This window comes from Harmonia axyridis, chromosome 2 (genome assembly GCF_914767665.1).
Source record: "Harmonia axyridis chromosome 2, icHarAxyr1.1, whole genome shotgun sequence".
NCBI classification, from domain to species: domain Eukaryota; kingdom Metazoa; phylum Arthropoda; class Insecta; order Coleoptera; family Coccinellidae; genus Harmonia; species Harmonia axyridis.
Genome location: NC_059502.1, coordinates 5,924,814 through 5,941,731, shown reverse-complemented (window position 1 = coordinate 5,941,731; position 16,918 = coordinate 5,924,814). Strand labels below are relative to the sequence as shown.

General features: G+C 32.6%; 6 protein-coding genes across 7 annotated transcripts; 3 read left to right on the top strand and 3 right to left on the bottom strand.

Moving 5' to 3' along the window:
• The first annotated feature begins 743 nt into the window (after nucleotides 1-743).
• Nucleotides 744-2,029, top strand: LOC123673632 (protein lifeguard 1-like). Its single transcript, XM_045608217.1, has one exon. It carries the CDS (start codon nucleotides 911-913, stop codon nucleotides 1,814-1,816), a length of 906 nt encoding a protein of 301 aa, XP_045464173.1. The 5' UTR covers nucleotides 744-910; the 3' UTR covers nucleotides 1,817-2,029.
• Nucleotides 2,030-3,881: 1,852 nt separating this feature from the next.
• Nucleotides 3,882-6,558, top strand: LOC123672948 (folliculin). 2 transcript variants are annotated; one of them, XM_045607314.1, is made up of 6 exons: nucleotides 3,882-4,070; nucleotides 4,332-4,417; nucleotides 4,651-4,915; nucleotides 4,968-5,111; nucleotides 5,316-5,750; nucleotides 5,836-6,558. In XM_045607314.1, exons 3-6 carry the CDS (start codon nucleotides 4,652-4,654, stop codon nucleotides 6,133-6,135), a joined length of 1,143 nt encoding a protein of 380 aa, XP_045463270.1. In that variant the 5' UTR covers nucleotides 3,882-4,070; nucleotides 4,332-4,417; nucleotide 4,651; the 3' UTR covers nucleotides 6,136-6,558. The 2 variants fall into 2 exon arrangements, with proteins under 2 accessions (XP_045463270.1, XP_045463271.1); XM_045607315.1 differs by lacking the exon at nucleotides 4,332-4,417.
• LOC123672949 (p21-activated protein kinase-interacting protein 1-like) lies at nucleotides 6,492-7,927 on the bottom strand. The gene is made up of 3 exons (XM_045607316.1): nucleotides 7,663-7,927; nucleotides 7,284-7,611; nucleotides 6,492-7,202 (listed from the first exon to the last, which is right to left on the bottom strand). The coding sequence occupies exons 1-3, from the start codon at nucleotides 7,735-7,737 to the stop codon at nucleotides 6,556-6,558; spliced, it is 1,050 nt and encodes a 349-aa protein (XP_045463272.1). The 5' UTR covers nucleotides 7,738-7,927; the 3' UTR covers nucleotides 6,492-6,555.
• Nucleotides 7,928-11,358: 3,431 nt separating this feature from the next.
• LOC123673172 (60S ribosomal protein L18) lies at nucleotides 11,359-12,712 on the bottom strand. The gene is made up of 4 exons (XM_045607630.1): nucleotides 12,578-12,712; nucleotides 12,369-12,455; nucleotides 12,055-12,313; nucleotides 11,359-11,629 (listed from the first exon to the last, which is right to left on the bottom strand). The coding sequence occupies exons 1-4, from the start codon at nucleotides 12,578-12,580 to the stop codon at nucleotides 11,412-11,414; spliced, it is 567 nt and encodes a 188-aa protein (XP_045463586.1). The 5' UTR covers nucleotides 12,581-12,712; the 3' UTR covers nucleotides 11,359-11,411.
• A 341-nt stretch (nucleotides 12,713-13,053) lies between these two features.
• On the top strand, nucleotides 13,054-14,122 carry LOC123672054 (pyrimidodiazepine synthase-like). Its single transcript, XM_045606021.1, has one exon. It carries the CDS (start codon nucleotides 13,132-13,134, stop codon nucleotides 13,858-13,860), a length of 729 nt encoding a protein of 242 aa, XP_045461977.1. The 5' UTR covers nucleotides 13,054-13,131; the 3' UTR covers nucleotides 13,861-14,122.
• Nucleotides 14,123-14,554: 432 nt separating this feature from the next.
• On the bottom strand, nucleotides 14,555-16,434 carry LOC123672053 (protein ABHD13). Its single transcript, XM_045606019.1, has 3 exons — nucleotides 16,002-16,434; nucleotides 15,361-15,947; nucleotides 14,555-14,929 (listed from the first exon to the last, which is right to left on the bottom strand). The coding sequence occupies exons 1-3, from the start codon at nucleotides 16,168-16,170 to the stop codon at nucleotides 14,633-14,635; spliced, it is 1,053 nt and encodes a 350-aa protein (XP_045461975.1). The 5' UTR covers nucleotides 16,171-16,434; the 3' UTR covers nucleotides 14,555-14,632.
• Nucleotides 16,435-16,918: the final 484 nt, after the last annotated feature.

Sequence of the window (16,918 nt, the reverse complement as noted above, 5' to 3'; positions counted from 1 at the left end):
AATGGCATAAAAAAAAGCAATTTTATCATTTTTTGCTGAAGAACCTTCTTCTTGATGCGTATCATTAGAAATATTTTCGAAATTTTTCTGACCTTGAGTGCCACTATGAACTACTGAATATGCTGAACTACTGCAGTACAAACGACAAAGATAACCGAACTCTCGTCTCTTTCTATGAGGTTCAAAACAAATTCAAACTGTGAGATTGATAGATTGATTCAAAGATGTTGGATTGATTAATTGAATTGATTCAATTGCTAGTCAAGTTTTATTTGCTTAGAGGCAACTAATATGAAGCAATAAACATCAAAGTATTCACCATATATAAAGTGCGCAGCTTCTCTTCTAGTAATATATGAAATTAATTAATTTCATATATATATAATAAGCTACATAACTAATGGATTCGGTCCTTACTTGATGGAAATTCATTGTAGATAAAATAATTCATTATTTCTAGCTACATAATAATAATAATAATAATAGTTTATTGTGGCATAAACATGACTGTTTATATTCAAAGGAAGTAAGATGTATGAAAATATTAATGTGATAACTGATTAGATTTTGTTTCAGATGAAATGGAGACGCGAATTAGAGATGTAATTTTTCGATGTGAATCAGACTATATATTTTTTACATATATATATTACATTTAAATATTAATACAAAGTCGTCAAATATAATTTCAATTTTCAACGTGACAACGCTGCATCGCAACATTTCCAGAAGGTTCATCTTGTGACAGTTGGTCAGTAGTCAATAGTGTCAAATCGCCATTTGATAGATAAGTAATGGTTTTAGGAAAATAGTATATTGCACCATATTACTAATTTATTTTATCGATCCAAAGGGATTAATTAAGTGACATTGTGAGTTTCCGTACGAAAAACATTATCAAATTGCTGTAATGAGTTACGGTGGAGGACCTTATTCACAGGGACCGTATAGTCAACAACCTCCTTATCCAGGACAACAAGGATATCCGCCCTATCCCCAGCAAGGTTATCCTGGGGGCTACCCGGCTGGACCACCACCAGGTCAACCAGGTTTTAACGTACCTCCTCAACAACAACAGCCCTACGAAGCGCAAGACATGTATGGGGGAACAGAAACAGGTTACAAAGAACCAGAAATGGCCGCTTTTGAATTCAACGATAGTTCCATCAGAAGAGGGTTCATAAGAAAAGTTTATGCTATTTTGATGTGTCAATTGGCCATAAGCTTATCATTCATTGCTTGGTTTGTGTACGATAAGAAAACTACTCTCTATGTGCAAAGTCATAGCTGGCTAGTGATCCTAGCCTTCGTCGCAACTTTCATTACATTAATAGCTTTATCCTGCTGTGGTGATCTTAGAAGAAAAGCACCCCACAATTTCATCTTCCTTGGAATATTCACACTAGCCCAATCTTTCATTTTGGCCGTTATCTCGTCAAAGTATAATACTGATATAGTTTTTATGGCAGTAGGAATAACTACTCTTATATGCCTTGGTCTAACTCTGTTTGCATTTCAAACTAAATATGATTTCACTATGATTGGAGGATTCCTTTTGGTTTGCTGTTTGATATTATTGATGTTGGGACTTGTTGCTATATTTTTCCCAGGAAAAACAATACGTATGGTTTATGCATCAGTAGGAGCTCTTCTGTTCTCTGTTTATCTTATATATGATACCCAGCTTATGATGGGAGGGGAACATAAATATTCTATATCTCCGGAAGAATATGTATTTGCTGCTTTGAACTTATATATGGATATTATTAACATCTTCATTTACATCCTGACTATCATTGGTAATGCTAAAGATTAATCTTTGTTTAATGTTATCGATTATTCTCTTTTATATATGGTTGGATTTGAGTTAAATATTGTAAGAATAGTATTCATTTTGTATAATACTAGTCGTAAGTTTTTGAAATGTTTTAAATCCTTGATATGATGTTGCTGAGCTTATATGTATTCACCCAATAACTATGAAATACAATATCTGTTACACTCTGTTCAAATAAAATTGTAAATAATATTTCTTTCATTCATAATACTCATCTCAATAATAGGTTAGTTTAATAGATATTCTGCAGATATAGTAATTCAAATTAGGAATTTTTCGAAAACATAATTAATCTCTATAAAATGCAAACAGTACTTCATACGCGAAACCTATATCTTTTATATGAAATCTATCGGTTCTATTATCTTAGCAAGGCAAGACGTCAATGTGTGTTTGAAAAGTTTCCTAGACAGATTTACATTTAATAACCATTGGATGTATCTTTATAAAACATGAAAAACAAACTAATATTCATTTAAGATTAGATAATATATTCGATGATATTGATTGGACGTATAAAAATAAATAAATAATGAGATCGCGATAGCCATGTATAGCTTAGCTTATATCATGAGTTGAAAATAAAATGTTTAAAAATACTGGTGCGTCCACTGATTAGATTATGGTTATTGGTCTGCGGGATTCCCGGTACTTCTCCTTTTTTCCGTATTTAGCGCCATTTTTATAAAATGTTCATATTTCTATGAAAACGACAGCGGAAATCAAGTGAAGTATCAGGAATATCCCTAATTCAGGAAGTTGCTCCAGTTTTAATATTAAACTTTTTGAATAGTGGGCATACCAGTATTTCTAGACATCCGTCAGAATCAAATAAAATCCTTGACTGTGAATCAGAACTAAAATATACGTTAGGCAGTCCACGGGCGTAGCCAGGTTTCAGTTTCGGGGGGGGGGTTTTAAAAATAAGAAAGGCTAATGGCAGAAATAAGAATTTTTTCATATAGATAAATGAGAATAAAAGAAGAAAAAGATTAATAAATTTCGACATCTTAAACATTTCGGGGGGGGTTTGAACCCCCCCCTGGCTACGCCGGTGAGGCAGTCCGTGACTAATTTTTAAGCGCTATTTCCTCGAACACCTCATTTATATCTAATCAGTTCGGTGGTATCCAAGGTTAGCCTATACGCTCTAAGTGATGACGTCACACACCGCCATTTTAGTTTTCCTGTCAGTGTTCGGAATCCAAACAAACAAATTGTCATTCAAATTGGTACTTTGTCGTTGAAGAAATTGGCTTATTTTGATAAATAAGATTATTTGAGGAACGATTTTACTATTAATTGATAGACAGAAGGCACGAGATTAATGCCAATAAGTTCGAAATTGAAGTTCAACTAATAAACACGGCTTTAAACAAAATTTGGGGAATGATACAGGATTCAAACTTACTGGTGTTAACCTCGTTTCTTCTGTCTATCAATTAATACTGAAATCGTTCCCCAATAAATACTCTTATTTATGACAATAAGCCAATTCCTTCAACGACACCGTACTAATTTGAATGACAATTTATTTGTTTGGATTCCGAACACTGACAGGAGAACCAAAAATGGCGGTGTGTGACGTCACACGCGGGATTCCCGGTACTTCCCCTTTTTTCCGTAGGTAGCGCCATTTAATAAAATGTTCATATTTCTATTAAAACGGCAGCGGAAATCAAGTGAAGTATCAGGAAGGCTGCTCCAGTTTTGATATTGAACTTTTTCCATAGTGGGCATACCAGTAATTCTAGACATCCGTCAGATTCAAATAAAATCCTTGACTGTGAATCAGAACTAAAATATACGTAAGGCAGTCCGTGACTAATTTTTAAGCGCTATTTCCTCCTTTTATATCTAATCAGTTTGGTGATATCCAAGGTTAGCCTATTCTAGAATGAGCGTTCAAGAGCTTCAGCCTTTTTTTGAACACACGTTATTATGGAAACAGAAATATTTTTTTACAAATTGGCAACGTTGCTTTGAAAACACGGAAACAGATATAATTTGTTTACATATACTATTGATGAAACCCCAGAAATGTCTAGACTCTAGACGTCTAGACCATCGTAGCACCTCCTTGATCAATTTTTTTCCATATAGTTGTTGAGAAATGAACGGAGAAATCCAATTCCAATATATTTATCATATCAGCCAACACCCAGATTCAATGAAAATTATTGACACAAAGGTTGCCAGATGAAGGAATTTTTATTAGAGATAGAATATACAGGTTAGTCTGTGATTTTAAGGTCTTTTGATGTTCGTCCCACCCTCGTAAATTTCAAAAACCTAACGAAGTAATTGTTCGGACACTAATAAACGACATTTGCTTTGAGATTTTAAAAGACGAGAACCCGAGATTGACCAAATTTCCCTTTTTTTCCGTAGGGAGCGCTATTTAAAGAATCTACCGAAACTCTGCCACTTCCGTTGTTTCATATCTTGTAGCTCAGATTTTCAATCATTGTTTATTTTTCATTAATATTTTTAGTGAGGGATCCACTATTGAGAGATAATAAAAAAATCAGCATATTTGGATGGATCCGCCTTCAATTCAGTAGATCAACATCAAAATCGGTAGGTTCCGCAACACTGGGTAACAGCAGACATAATTATTTTTTGACACTCCAACCACAGAAGTCTATCTTAATTAATTATGATAAACATAAATCTGAAAATTAGAGATAACCTACAAATGTTGAATATTTTCCTAACTTTTAATTCTCAGAAATATCAACATTAACCGAAATAACAACAGTTATTACTGACACATTTTCATGAGTAAGATTCTCAAATTTTCCATTCAACAGAATGGATGCCATTCTAGCACTGGGTCACTTTTGTGAATCTCATGGTCCTTGCGTAGTTCTTTGCACTCAGAAATGTAAAGAAGAACCTCAACAAACACCCCACAACCTTACGGTTCCTTGGTGTGAAGCATGCCAGTCTGTAGATTTGGATTTAGCATTGGTTACCAAAAGTGAAACAAGTTGCTTTGTAACTACTCGAACTCCTCTACAACAGGATTTGGCATTTTTGCTTAAACAAGCCATAGTTAGGAGCTTAAGTTGTGAGGTAAGCATGTGAAGTTTCCGAGAATAATGATATTTATCGCCATACTATCTAGGAAGAGTCTAGTAAAGAAGGCGGTACCTTATATTTTGGAGATAATGAGAGAGGTCATATTATAAGCCATAGTTTCAGTTTGCAAGATTCATTGGCAAGGGGTTTTCACAGAAAGTACAGTATTCTGATGCTTATGAAAGATAAGGTGAGATAAGCAACACTGATGAGAATAATACAGGGTGTCTGGTGACTAGTGGGACAATGCTCATTCTCGTTTTTTGATATTCAGTGTGTTAAAGAAAATTTCCATATGATTGATGAATATTTTTCTTCACTTTCCAAGCTATGTCCCAGGCATCTTGTCTTTTTTGCTATTATATTTATTATTATCTACTTGGCTTGTTAACAGATACATCTCTTGAATTTATGGCCCAGTGTTATTCCTACGATAAAGCAAATAGCATCAGAACTTCAAGAAAAAGCTGCCAAAGTCAATGGAGTTGAACAGGCTCAATATTCTCAAAGAGCAGTGAGGCAGGCACAAGGCTCACCTGGTCATCAGTCTAGGTCTTTACCTCAGTTAACTGGTGAACCTGCAGTTTTTGCTCATCTGCACATGTGGTTCACATGGATATTGAGTTGTAACAGATTTGTAGAAAAAGTTGCCAATGTTCCGAAAATTCCAATCAAATGTGTTCCCAAAAACTTGAGAAATTTATTGAAGGAGATGACAGAGCATGTGTTTAGAGTTACCTGTTATTGTGTGTTGACTGGAATGTGGCTCCAATGTGAAGATGAAAGTGTTTTAGATATTTTTAAACAATTGATTCCCACCAATTTTAAGGTAGGTTATGCTTTCAAATGATCAAATCTCATTATTTTCTTAACATAGAGTAATGGTAGGTAGCTCAAACTCTATTTTTTTTAAGATACCAAGTACTGGCCCACCTGTCAAATTAGTGAAGCAAGAAACTTGGAAAATTGAGTGGACGGGAATTTTGCCTAACAGATTGCCAACTTTACAAATTCTTATTGAGGAAGCTTTAAAAAATGACAGTATAACAGATGAGGTATTGGAATCCCATCTGACTAGTCTTATTCTTAATTGGTTGAATATCGCCAAATCTTTGAGTTGGACCTCAAATCCCGATAATAATCTTTTACAAGCCCTCGGAATAAGCAGACATGACTTACCATTATTGGCATACTGGACTTCGAATTGTCGATAGTTAGGAAATTTTGGGCTTCCAAAAAATGAAACTTGGAATGAGTATGCTTATTGCCACTCCAGCAAAATATAATTTTTCTATACAACTTAATTGATTATGAGTAAAACTCGCAAGAAAAAACAAGAAAGAAACAAGAATAATTGAAAATCACCAAGAAGATAGCATTATGCGAAAGATATTTGAGAATCATGCATTACTTCTGTTAGAGGTTGAAGAACCATTTAGATATAATAACTATGAATTTTCAGAAAGTTAACCATATTTTATATAATATGTATAATATATCAAAAATTTATGACTTTTTGTACAATTATTAAGGAAATGTTTGTTTATGAAGTATGTTATAAAATTTAAACTCCACTGTTATAAAATATATTGTTAATAAATATAAAATTATTTTACATAACAAAAAACTTCTATCTACTTTTTGTGTTTCCTTTTCTTCTTTTTGGGTTCTTTCTCAACTTCAGTTGTCTCGTCTTCAATTATCACTTGAGGCCTCTTATTTGGATAATTTTCAATTTGCACTGTCTCGACTTCTTCTTCACACACTTCCTCTTCCTTTACATGCATTGTTTCTATTATATCCAAACAAATAGGCCTACAACCTGTATTTAGCTCAATTACTAAGTTAAATTTGGAATCCAACACTTTCAATACTCCGTCACTGGATATCAGAACTACAAATTTACCAAAACTTGCCAAACATTTGATTCTCGTATTGTGTCCCTCTTTGGAAATCTTTGATCCATCTTCTACTTTAACAACAGTCAAGTCACCATTTTCATGTCCTACTAGTAATTTTTTGGCCTTCCACCATATACAGGCAGTTACTTTATGATCATACTGAATAGCTTTAGATAAACCTCCTTCTTCTATATTCCATATTTCAGTATATTTCCCACCATATAGAATAAAATGTGTGCCATCTGGAGACCACAAGATTTTTTCTAGGGATTTGGGATCCTTACTTTTGGTAATGAGATTGATTGCATATGCTTGCCTCCCTTTTACCAAGTTCCAAGTACGTAGAGTTGTGTCTCCACCAATTGTCAACGCCATTTTGCCTGAAAATGAATAATTATTAAAAACCAAATCTTTAAACTATTACTTTTGCATATGAAAATGATAACTTTATGATAATTTACCTGAAGGATGTATAGCAACATCATATATTGCTAATCCCTTATGTGCCTTATCCCATTTTTTCTCAATCTGCCAATTACCAACTCTTACAATCGCTAGAACTCCATCTAAACTCCCACTTATCAAATGTGTGTGTTCATTTGTGAATGATAAACAATTTACAGTTGCTTCATGATGAACTAACATGTGACATTCTTTTCGGGTATCAAAATCGTAAATGATTATATTATCATCTGCAGCTCCAGAAGCTACATATTTTCCAGAGTGAGCTATTGTTCTAATACTTCTTGAGTGATCATGAGCGGCGAAACTCTGTTTGATTTCTTTATCCTAAAAATAAATAACATTAACCAAATATTATAATGAGTACAATTATTTTACCTTTATTGAGACAAGATAACCAAGAAGGAATTCTTCATATGTTCCTATAATGATTTCAAAATCATATGTTGCCATTTTTATGGCAAATTTCAATTGTTATTCAAATTACTTGGGAAAATATCAGCTTCTTCAGTTTTATTATACCGCATGTAGAAGTTCTTTGAAATTTAAAAATTTTATAGGTTATGTTGTTGAAAATTTATAGAATATTTTCTTGTTCTTACACACTTTATATGGGCTCATCCATACTGTGGAGCTCTTCTTTCATGTGTGGATATGTTATGTATGTCTATTTTTTTGATCTGCGAACTCAATTTTGTTGATTTCCTGCCACGACATTCTATAAAGTTTTGACGAAGAAATATCTATTCTCTAATTCTGTGGTTATTCCGTTCATTCTTCCACATCTTGTAGAACAAAATCGTGCGAGAATATATCAGAAACGCACAGTTTTCATAGTTATATTTTATTATTCTATGTTGGCACTCCGAACTTTCCGCCATAGACCTAATATCATATATGATATAAGGTCTATGCTTTCCGCCACGGCTTTATCTGTCAATTCATCAATTTGCCTTAAAGAAATCAGTTCTGCCAACCAACATTTTTCAATGCAAAAATCACTAAATTATATTTATGGAAATATTTCATTAATTTCAATCAAAATGCAATGAATTAGAGAAAATAATGTATAATACTCGTACAGAAGGCTCATTCTACCACTCGTTCATTCCAAAACTCGCCACTTCGTGGCTCGTTTTTGAATTTTGAACTCGTGGAAGAATATCAATGCCTTCTGCACTTGTATTATAAATAACTATTTATCTATGGAAGAAACTTCTCGATATCTGATACGAGGAACAGTGATATAATCCCATGAGTTAAATAAAGATAGTATGCTACGCAGTAGCGGCACTACAGGCAGAATAGGTTAGGGGGGCCAGGACCCCATAAATTTTTGCTAATCCTCCTGAAATATCGAATGAGCGAAAAAAATTAAACATGAGTCTAACGTAAACTAGAAGGACCTGGAAATCTTGGCCCCTCTTAAAAAACCCTGGTGTTTTTGGCTTTTCCTATTTTTGAAATATAGCTTCGCCACTGATGATGCTATCATTTGAACCATTAGAACATTAATAATAAATAATTAATTAATCTATCTATATTCTAAGTTTGAACCAGTCCATACGTTTAATTTTTTAGGCCATCGTGACCTTAAGGATACTGCCTTTATTTCTAAGGCAAATCCGTTCATCCTATCATACCTTGCAGATCAAAATCGTGCGGTAATATCTCAGTTTCACACATAATTCTTGAATATATTTTATTATTATACGTTAGTATTCAGAACATTTTGTAAAAAATCTTTTCACGATATTAATGGAAATATTTAATCGATTTCAATAATAAATTCAGTGAATTGGAGTAAATAATAATGTATATTACTCGTACATATGGCTAATGGCTTATTCTAACACTCGTTCATTCTCCTTCAGAGGCGACGTCAGCTTTCAAAAAGAGGGGTTTCCAAGAAGCAGGCGCGGATCCACGGGGGGGAACTGGGGGAACGTTCCCCCCCCAAATGACCCAGGCACCTCTTAAATTTTGCCGTCCCTCCTAGAATTTGACATACTTAGGCTCAAATAATTACAATATCAGCAAAAATTTCACCATCAATACATTTTGGGAAGATCCATATCTATGAACGGCAAAAAAAATGACGTCCCAAAATGGTAAAAGTGTCTGGGGTCCACATTTTCAGTATTTTGAGTATCTAAAAGTTCCCTCCCCAAAAGTGGGGCCTGGATCCGCGCCTGCCAAGAAGGGGCCGGATTTTTTTTTTGGTGGGCCAAAGTAAAGCGAAACAATAGTTCTACTGATCTTTAAGCCTTAGTATGTCAAATTTTAGAGAAGGCCCGGGTCCCCCTCTAGCGTTGGCACTGTTCTCCTTTTTGAATTTTCAACTCGTGGAAGAATATAAATGCTTTCTGCACTTGTATATTATGAATAACTAATTTTTTCCCGATACCATTAATATCTGCAGGCTACTGAAGGATTGTGGTGGTAATTTTTGTTGTTGCAGATGAAGATGAGCATGGATACGATTAACACAAAATCTATCTGTAACCCTCTCAAATTATTCTTTACTAGCTGCCGCCCCGGCTTCGCAGGGGTGGTGTAACTAATGAAGAAAGTAAATAACAAAATATATAATGAAATAAAATGAGCAATTAACGAAATTACGAGTTCCTAAATGCTTTTGCATTGTATTAATGATCCTTGTAATGAAATAAGAAGGAATAATTTTCGTTTCAATTCTTTCTCTCAGGCAACCCACAATACATCCTTCGAAGTGTCAAAAAGAGAATTTTCCAATTTGGTGCAGTCATTTATTCAAACTACTGCCCTTACACAATATATATCTATAGATCCTCTTTTATAGGTATATAGATTTACCTAAATCATAAAGTTATAGCAACAACTTGTTTGCGAATGTATTCATAAAATAGATTCGGTCTTTATTTGGCGGAAATTCATTATAAATGAAATGAAACAAAATAATAATAATTAATCCAGTGGAAATTGTTTTTTTTCATTTTATTTATACAGGGTATTTCCTAATTGAATGTCAATATTTATAGGGGTGATTTTTGGGCCCATTTTAAGAAAAAAACTTCATATGAACATATGTCCTAAACGTCTAAAGGTAATTACCTTTAGATAATAATAATAATCTTTATTAATCCTTCAGATTGAGAACATTCAATATAGGACAAGTCATTTAACAATTATATTATAGGTGGTACACAATTAATTAAATTCACTATCATTTAAGAAATCATTAACATGATAATAACATTTATCCAGTAATATATTTCTCATGCTTTTTTTGAATGCAGAAATATTCTTCAGTTCTCCAATGGAGATCTATTCATCAGTTTAATGATTAATTAATTTCATTATTTTAAAAAAACTTACCCATCGAAGTTGTTTGTTTCGAAACAAATATTTGAAATTTCTAAACTGAAATGTAGGTCAATTTCTTTGAACAAACACTTATGAAATTTTTCCCTTCAAAATTTATGAATCAAACTAACAATCTAGGAATTTCAACCGATTTTTCTTTCCAAGTACCATCTCCATGGAAGTCGGCAATGATAATAGTTATCCTGACTTTTGAGGCAGTTGTTTAAATGGTTGTATCGAACTACAACTAACTCAGATTTTTCAGCCGAGACTCATATGATGCTTTTCAAGCCTATTACTTTTCCCCAACATTGAAAGTCGTAAGATACAACTCAAAGCATTATGGGCCCAAGATAATGAAAATTTCTCTCAATTTATAATGAATTTCTTGTATATGCTTCTGACTCAGTTTTCAAAAAAAAGTGGAACCGCAAATAAATTTTTTTCTATTCGTAACACATCAATTATAAACTTCATAGATCAAAAAAATTTAGTTCCTTCAACAATCCAAGAAAGTAATGTTCAAAGTAAGCAACCATGTTCCGATTATTAATCAGACTTAGTATCTTATTAAATTCCTGATACGAATTAAATTCTGATGATTTCACATCTTTAACCAATCTCTAGTCAGTACTTAGCAACAAATTGGTCTTGACATTTAAAATTCCAATAACAACCAAAATTTGAACTGAATTTCTTTATTAGGTAATCCAAATAAAAACTAGGAAGAAAACAAAAAAAAATTTACTTGAATGTTATATTGTCATAGCAAATTAAAATGCTTATTTCTTATAACCACAAGACTTCCTACGTCCTCTAGCACGTTCAAACTTGGGTCCCTTTGACCTTACGAATGGCTTAGTGTGAGAGTGGGGAACACCTGGAGCTGGGCCGAAGTGTTTCACAGATTCTCTAGCGTTTCTACGCCCTTGCATCAAGACTGTCTTCTGTCCAAGTGGAGATCTCAGAGCAAGTTGATCGAAAGTAATAACTTCACCACCTAAAAGAAAAGTTCAGTTAGCAACAGGCACTACTCCTAAGAATACAAATTGATGTTGTGAAAAAGGAGAAAGACTTATGAAGTACTAGATTCAATATTCTATTATGGAGACTTGACAAAATTGATTTAGTAACATCACAATACCAAATTTGAGAGATAACGAATGGTAGATAGATAATGAATTGATCAGAATATAATTTAATTTTGAACCTAACCAATTTCAAAAGTTCAAGAAAATAGACAGAGGGCAAGAAGTGGAAATCACTTATTCAACTGAACCATATACTTCAAATTAGCACCATACCATTAAATGAATTCAATTTATGGAGCACTAATAAATATGTAGTAGTGCAATGTATATGACTAAAAACTTCTATGAAGCAATTTATAACTGCAGATGAAATATAAACAATGAAGTCACTAACCTGCTTTCACAATTCTGGCACGAACTTTGTCAGATACTTTCAAAGCACAAATGGTCAATTTGGGAAGCTCCCAAATGCGAGAATCATCAGTAACGTTACCAACAATTACTGCTGTAAGGTTTTCACGACCGGGTTTCTTCATGAATCTTACAATACGAGCTATGCTTATTGGGGGACGATGAATCCTGCTCATAAAAAGCCTCTTCAATATTATTTTGTTAAATTTGGCATCTGTACGTCTAGCCAGATATCGGTAGAGCTGTAATACGTTGGATTAAATTTATATTCAGAAATTATCATCTGCAAAAACTTACTTTCACCAAAAGTCGTAAATATACATCTTGGGATCTAGGTTCGGTCCTTCGAACCTTACGATCGTATTTGTGTTCGATATCTATACCCTGAAAAAAAAATAGAATATTAGATGAAATTCTCACAGCAATATTTCGAGAATAACTACCATATTTCAAAATTACTTTCAAAGATTACAAATGTAAAATTAGGTAAATTCAGATATACGTACCATGATGCCCCGAAATGTTTCCAACCTTCTTGTTTCATCTAAAGAAAGAGGGAACTATTTTGACCACAGTAATGCAGTTTTAATATTCTATGCTCCGTTAAAGAAGAAAAATATCTACGTAACATACATCTAATTTTTCTTGTTCGAAATCGGCGTCAATTAATTATAACAGTAATGAAATATATATATTTTTCTTACTTTAGTTTATTTTACAATTTGCTAATGAAAAATTTCTCGTGAAATTGCTTTTCGAAATTAAGTGTGAAGATTTCAAGTTTAACATTTTGAGATGCATATGAATTTTATCTGTCATGTTCGAGATTTTAAAATATTTTTCAAATAACGACTATAATTTGGATATTTTTGCATATTGAAATAATCAAAATAATAATTATAAGAGGTTTCAAAGAAAGGATTCTTTTTGAATTATCAAATTCATTTTACTCGAGTGGTGTAGATGGCATAACTGTCCAAGTCAATAATTTTGACAGATTTGCGGTTAAGAAGTATTAAGAACTTGTTGAAAACAGTTTCTTACATTTATTCCTCGCAAAATGGAAATCAAAACTCCTCACTTATCAGAAGGATCTCAAATACCGCCTAAGTCTGAACCACTGCGTTTATATTCCTTTGAATATTGTCCATATGCTCAGAGAGTAAGACTTGTTTTGCATGCAAAAGGTCTAACATATCAGGCTGTTAACATCAATTTGAAAAAGAAACCAGAATGGTACGCCTCCATCAACCCATCAGAGAAAGTTCCTGCCTTAGATACTGGCGATAAAATTATAACGGAAAGCTTAGATATATGTAATTATTTAGATGAAACTTATTCCACGCCTGCTTTATACTCTGCCGAACCTGAAGCTGCCAGAAGGGAAAAAGAGTTGATAGAAAAAGTTGGTGGTGTAACTGGACTATTTGGAAAATGCATGACCAATGCTAAAGAAAAAACTCCTGAAGAGTGGGTAAAAGAATTCCTTTCTACCATGGAACCTTTTGAAAATGAGCTGAAACTGAAAGGTACAACATTTTTTGGTGGCGATAAGCCAGGCATGATCGATTATATGTTATGGCCTTGGGCAGAGAGGGCTAAGGTCTTAGATTATTTGGTTGAACAAAAACTACCATTTTCTGAAGATAGCATTCCAACTCTTCACGAATGGAAGAAAAATATGCTCACAGATTCTGCGGTTCAAGCGGTTTACAATGGTCCAGATAAATGTTTCAAGGCTATACAATTGAAGTATGGTTCTGAAGAACCAAATTTTGATTCAATTTAAGTAATTACTTCATACGTAATGCAACATACATTTCAGGCTTTAAAATGTTAGCAGTAGCTTTTCGCTTTATTTAGATACCTAAATATAGATCATGTTAACATGTAATCATTCCATTGACAATACCAATTTGCATTTATTTTTTACATATATAGTACTTCGTTGGCTTAATCATTAGTTTATCTATGTTATCGCATAAAAGTCACAATTATAGTAATGATATTAAGCAAAGAAATAAACTGATTAAGTTAAATTTTAAAAATTAGCTCAAACTTTCTTATTATCCCTCCAAAAAATATGAGACGTGATAAACCCACATATCCTCTCATTCAACCACTTCTGGAGCAACCAAATAGAAGGCTCGATAGAACCTGGCCAACTCACCTCAGATTAGGATAAAGAGGTCTCTTAACCAAAAGAGTCGTCACCATGATAAATGTTCTTTGCTAACTAATTAGTTCATAGAAATTATTGTATTTTGATTGCTAATAAACTTATTAAAAATATTATATATCATAATCAAATGATCAAAACTTCCTAGTTGAAGAGAATCTTATAACAGAATTTTGTTAAATTTTGGTATAACTCAATTCATAAATGGCTAAATATTTATAACAAAGAAAAATAGTGATGCCTTGAAATGTACAGGGTTCATGTCTATGTTCATACAAGAGAACATATCTCAAAAAAACGACCATTTCTGTCATCATCGATTGAAAAAATATATTTGTGACAACAAAATGCCAGTTATTGACAATTTTCTTATTTACAATGTTCAAAGTATTTCTATCCTATCTCTTTTTTTCTCAGAATAATTCATAAATACATCTTTGTTAGACTTAGGATTTTTAATTCTACAATTTTGGAGAAACATGGCTAAAGAATGATAGTAGCCTTGTAATGTCCAAGTTTCGTTGTGAGTTCCAGCTGGGAATTGAAGAAGTTGCTTTACATAACTGTTACAAGAGCCATGTAACTCATTCATCATTCTTGGTGGCACCAGAGTGTCTGCTAAACCAGATATAAACAATGTTGGTACCCTAGACAACTTCATTTTGTTTAATGAAAGAAACTGAAAAATAAAAAAGTTAAATTACCACAAATGAACAATTGTAGTTTCAACAGATTTTCACTTTTTAAATGATTTTTATTTTATAATTTTCAAAGCAGTCAATACTTGACGAAGATCAGTTGATATAATCATTAGAAATACAACAAAAACTCAGCTCCCAATTGAGCACTTTGTGAGTTTTGGAACAATAACACTCTAAAGAAATAAAATGGTGAAAGTCACAGGATGTCTGTAATATTTTAAACATTGATAATTATTTGAAATCCATCAGTAATTACTGAATCAATAAAAAATGAATCAATCTTCCAAAATTGGGAAAGTAAATCACTTATATTAAGGATTGTTTTGACTAATATCAAAATGGAAAAATTGAATGGCTTTATATTTACAACTTCTTATAAATTGTTCTTAGATCAAACGAAATATCTCACCTTGTTTTTGTAGCAAACCAATGGTAATAAATTAAACAATTTCCAACCAAAAATAACTCTAGCCATATCAGGAATGCTGGTAAAAGTATTCTCAACGACTACACACCAAATTTTCAGTGAATAGTCATCTCGTGAAGCTAAATCTATAGCTACAGCTCCACCTAAAGATCTTCCAAACACTATTATTTCATTGTTGTTTATATCATTTCTTGTTAATATATATTCAAGGCTTGCCTTAGCATCTAAGTACAATCCTTCCTCAGTTGGACTACCTTCTGAAAGTCCGTATCCTCTATATTCGACTAGAAGAATATTACAGTGTAAATTATGATATAAGCCTACACAATTCTGTAAACGATGACCCATATTTCCCGCATTCCCGTGGAAAAACAGAATGGTAGGGGAATTTTTTCTTCGCTCAATAGGTTGATGAATAAAATACATATGAATTAGTGTTCCATCTGATGCTTTGGTATATAAACTTTCATATGGTAATCCAAACATTGAAGGAATAGGAATGTACACTCTGGAATGACTTGGTACCTCAGGATAAAATAAAAAATTATCCTGTGCATGGTATAATATTCCTGAAATCATATAATTATAACAGTGTGTTGGTGTTATCAATGAACATAATTTACCTAAAATAGACATAAAGAGTAAAGTGAAAGCAAAAATGCCTCCATACATGTAATAAAGCAAAAAGCAGAACACAAGTACTAATCCTGAATAGGCCCATACACGAAGCATCATCTTAAGTATAATGGCAACTATCACGGTTACTTGGAGGTAACCACCCATTTGTATCATTTTCCGATTCTTTCTTAGCAAATACAGGCAAACATGAGGTTTAATTCAAAACAAATCTTCGTCTAACAATTGTTTAGTAGACTTGTGATTTACATGATAAATGTTCAATTTTGAATTTACCTAATATGACTAGAAAATAACAAAGATATAAAGGATATACTCGTTGTGTCATATCATTTTTGAAGTTTCTTGAAGAGTATTTTTAATTTTTAAAACTAATACATGATGAATTGAAAAGATAAATATTGAGTTAATTTATATATTTCTGTGACAGATAATCTTGAGCATAGAAAAAATTTAATTTCTTGTTTTCAAAACTCATATTGTTCCCTTTAAGTTCAGACCAGGTATACTAATTATCTAATAAAATTATCATTATGGGAAGGTGGCATACTTAGATCTGTACAGTATGTACTTTTTTTCCGTGAACTAAATAGTGATGTAAAAATTACAACAAGCAATAACATACTTCAGTTAAGGCCTTTTGGAGAAAAAGCATCAGAAATATTTTTCTATGCATAAAAAAAAATGAGTTTAAAAAGAGGCGATTTTTTCCATCAACCAATGATTGAACTCAATGAAATAAGTTACTTCGAAATCTTATTTAATTTCATAAATTATATATAAATTCTTGATTTTTTTTCTTGCAAACTTTTATTTCAAACCTCTCAAATTCTTGTATTCTGAAAAATAGCCATTTCGATTTCAAATATAACATACAATTATAAATATATATACATACAGTACT

What these genes read in the sequence shown, in the direction of transcription:
- LOC123672053 (XM_045606019.1), bottom strand. Translation starts at nt 16,170, where the DNA reads ATGATACAAATGGGTGGTTACCTCCAAGTAACCGTGATAGTTGCCATT. An exon ending in ACTCTTTATGTCTATTTTAG is followed by an intron (nt 15,948 to 16,001) that starts GTAAATTATGTT and finishes ATATGATTTCAG; the next exon opens with GAATATTATACCATGCACAG. An exon ending in TGGTTTGCTACAAAAACAAG is followed by an intron (nt 14,930 to 15,360) that starts GTGAGATATTTC and finishes TTTATTTTTCAG; the next exon opens with TTTCTTTCATTAAACAAAAT.
- LOC123672948 (XM_045607315.1), top strand. Translation starts at nt 4,652, where the DNA reads ATGGATGCCATTCTAGCACTGGGTCACTTTTGTGAATCTCATGGTCCT. An exon ending in TGATGCTTATGAAAGATAAG is followed by an intron (nt 5,112 to 5,315) that starts GTGAGATAAGCA and finishes GCTTGTTAACAG; the next exon opens with ATACATCTCTTGAATTTATG. An exon ending in TGATTCCCACCAATTTTAAG is followed by an intron (nt 5,751 to 5,835) that starts GTAGGTTATGCT and finishes ATTTTTTTTAAG; the next exon opens with ATACCAAGTACTGGCCCACC.
- LOC123672949 (XM_045607316.1), bottom strand. Translation starts at nt 7,737, where the DNA reads ATGGCAACATATGATTTTGAAATCATTATAGGAACATATGAAGAATTC. An exon ending in GTTATCTTGTCTCAATAAAG is followed by an intron (nt 7,612 to 7,662) that starts GTAAAATAATTG and finishes ATTTATTTTTAG; the next exon opens with GATAAAGAAATCAAACAGAG. An exon ending in TGTTGCTATACATCCTTCAG is followed by an intron (nt 7,203 to 7,283) that starts GTAAATTATCAT and finishes ATTCATTTTCAG; the next exon opens with GCAAAATGGCGTTGACAATT.
- LOC123673632 (XM_045608217.1), top strand. Translation starts at nt 911, where the DNA reads ATGAGTTACGGTGGAGGACCTTATTCACAGGGACCGTATAGTCAACAA.
- LOC123672054 (XM_045606021.1), top strand. Translation starts at nt 13,132, where the DNA reads ATGGAAATCAAAACTCCTCACTTATCAGAAGGATCTCAAATACCGCCT.
- LOC123673172 (XM_045607630.1), bottom strand. An exon ending in ATTTACGACTTTTGGTGAAA is followed by an intron (nt 12,314 to 12,368) that starts GTAAGTTTTTGC and finishes AACGTATTACAG; the next exon opens with CTCTACCGATATCTGGCTAG. An exon ending in TGCCAGAATTGTGAAAGCAG is followed by an intron (nt 11,630 to 12,054) that starts GTTAGTGACTTC and finishes CTTTTCTTTTAG; the next exon opens with GTGGTGAAGTTATTACTTTC.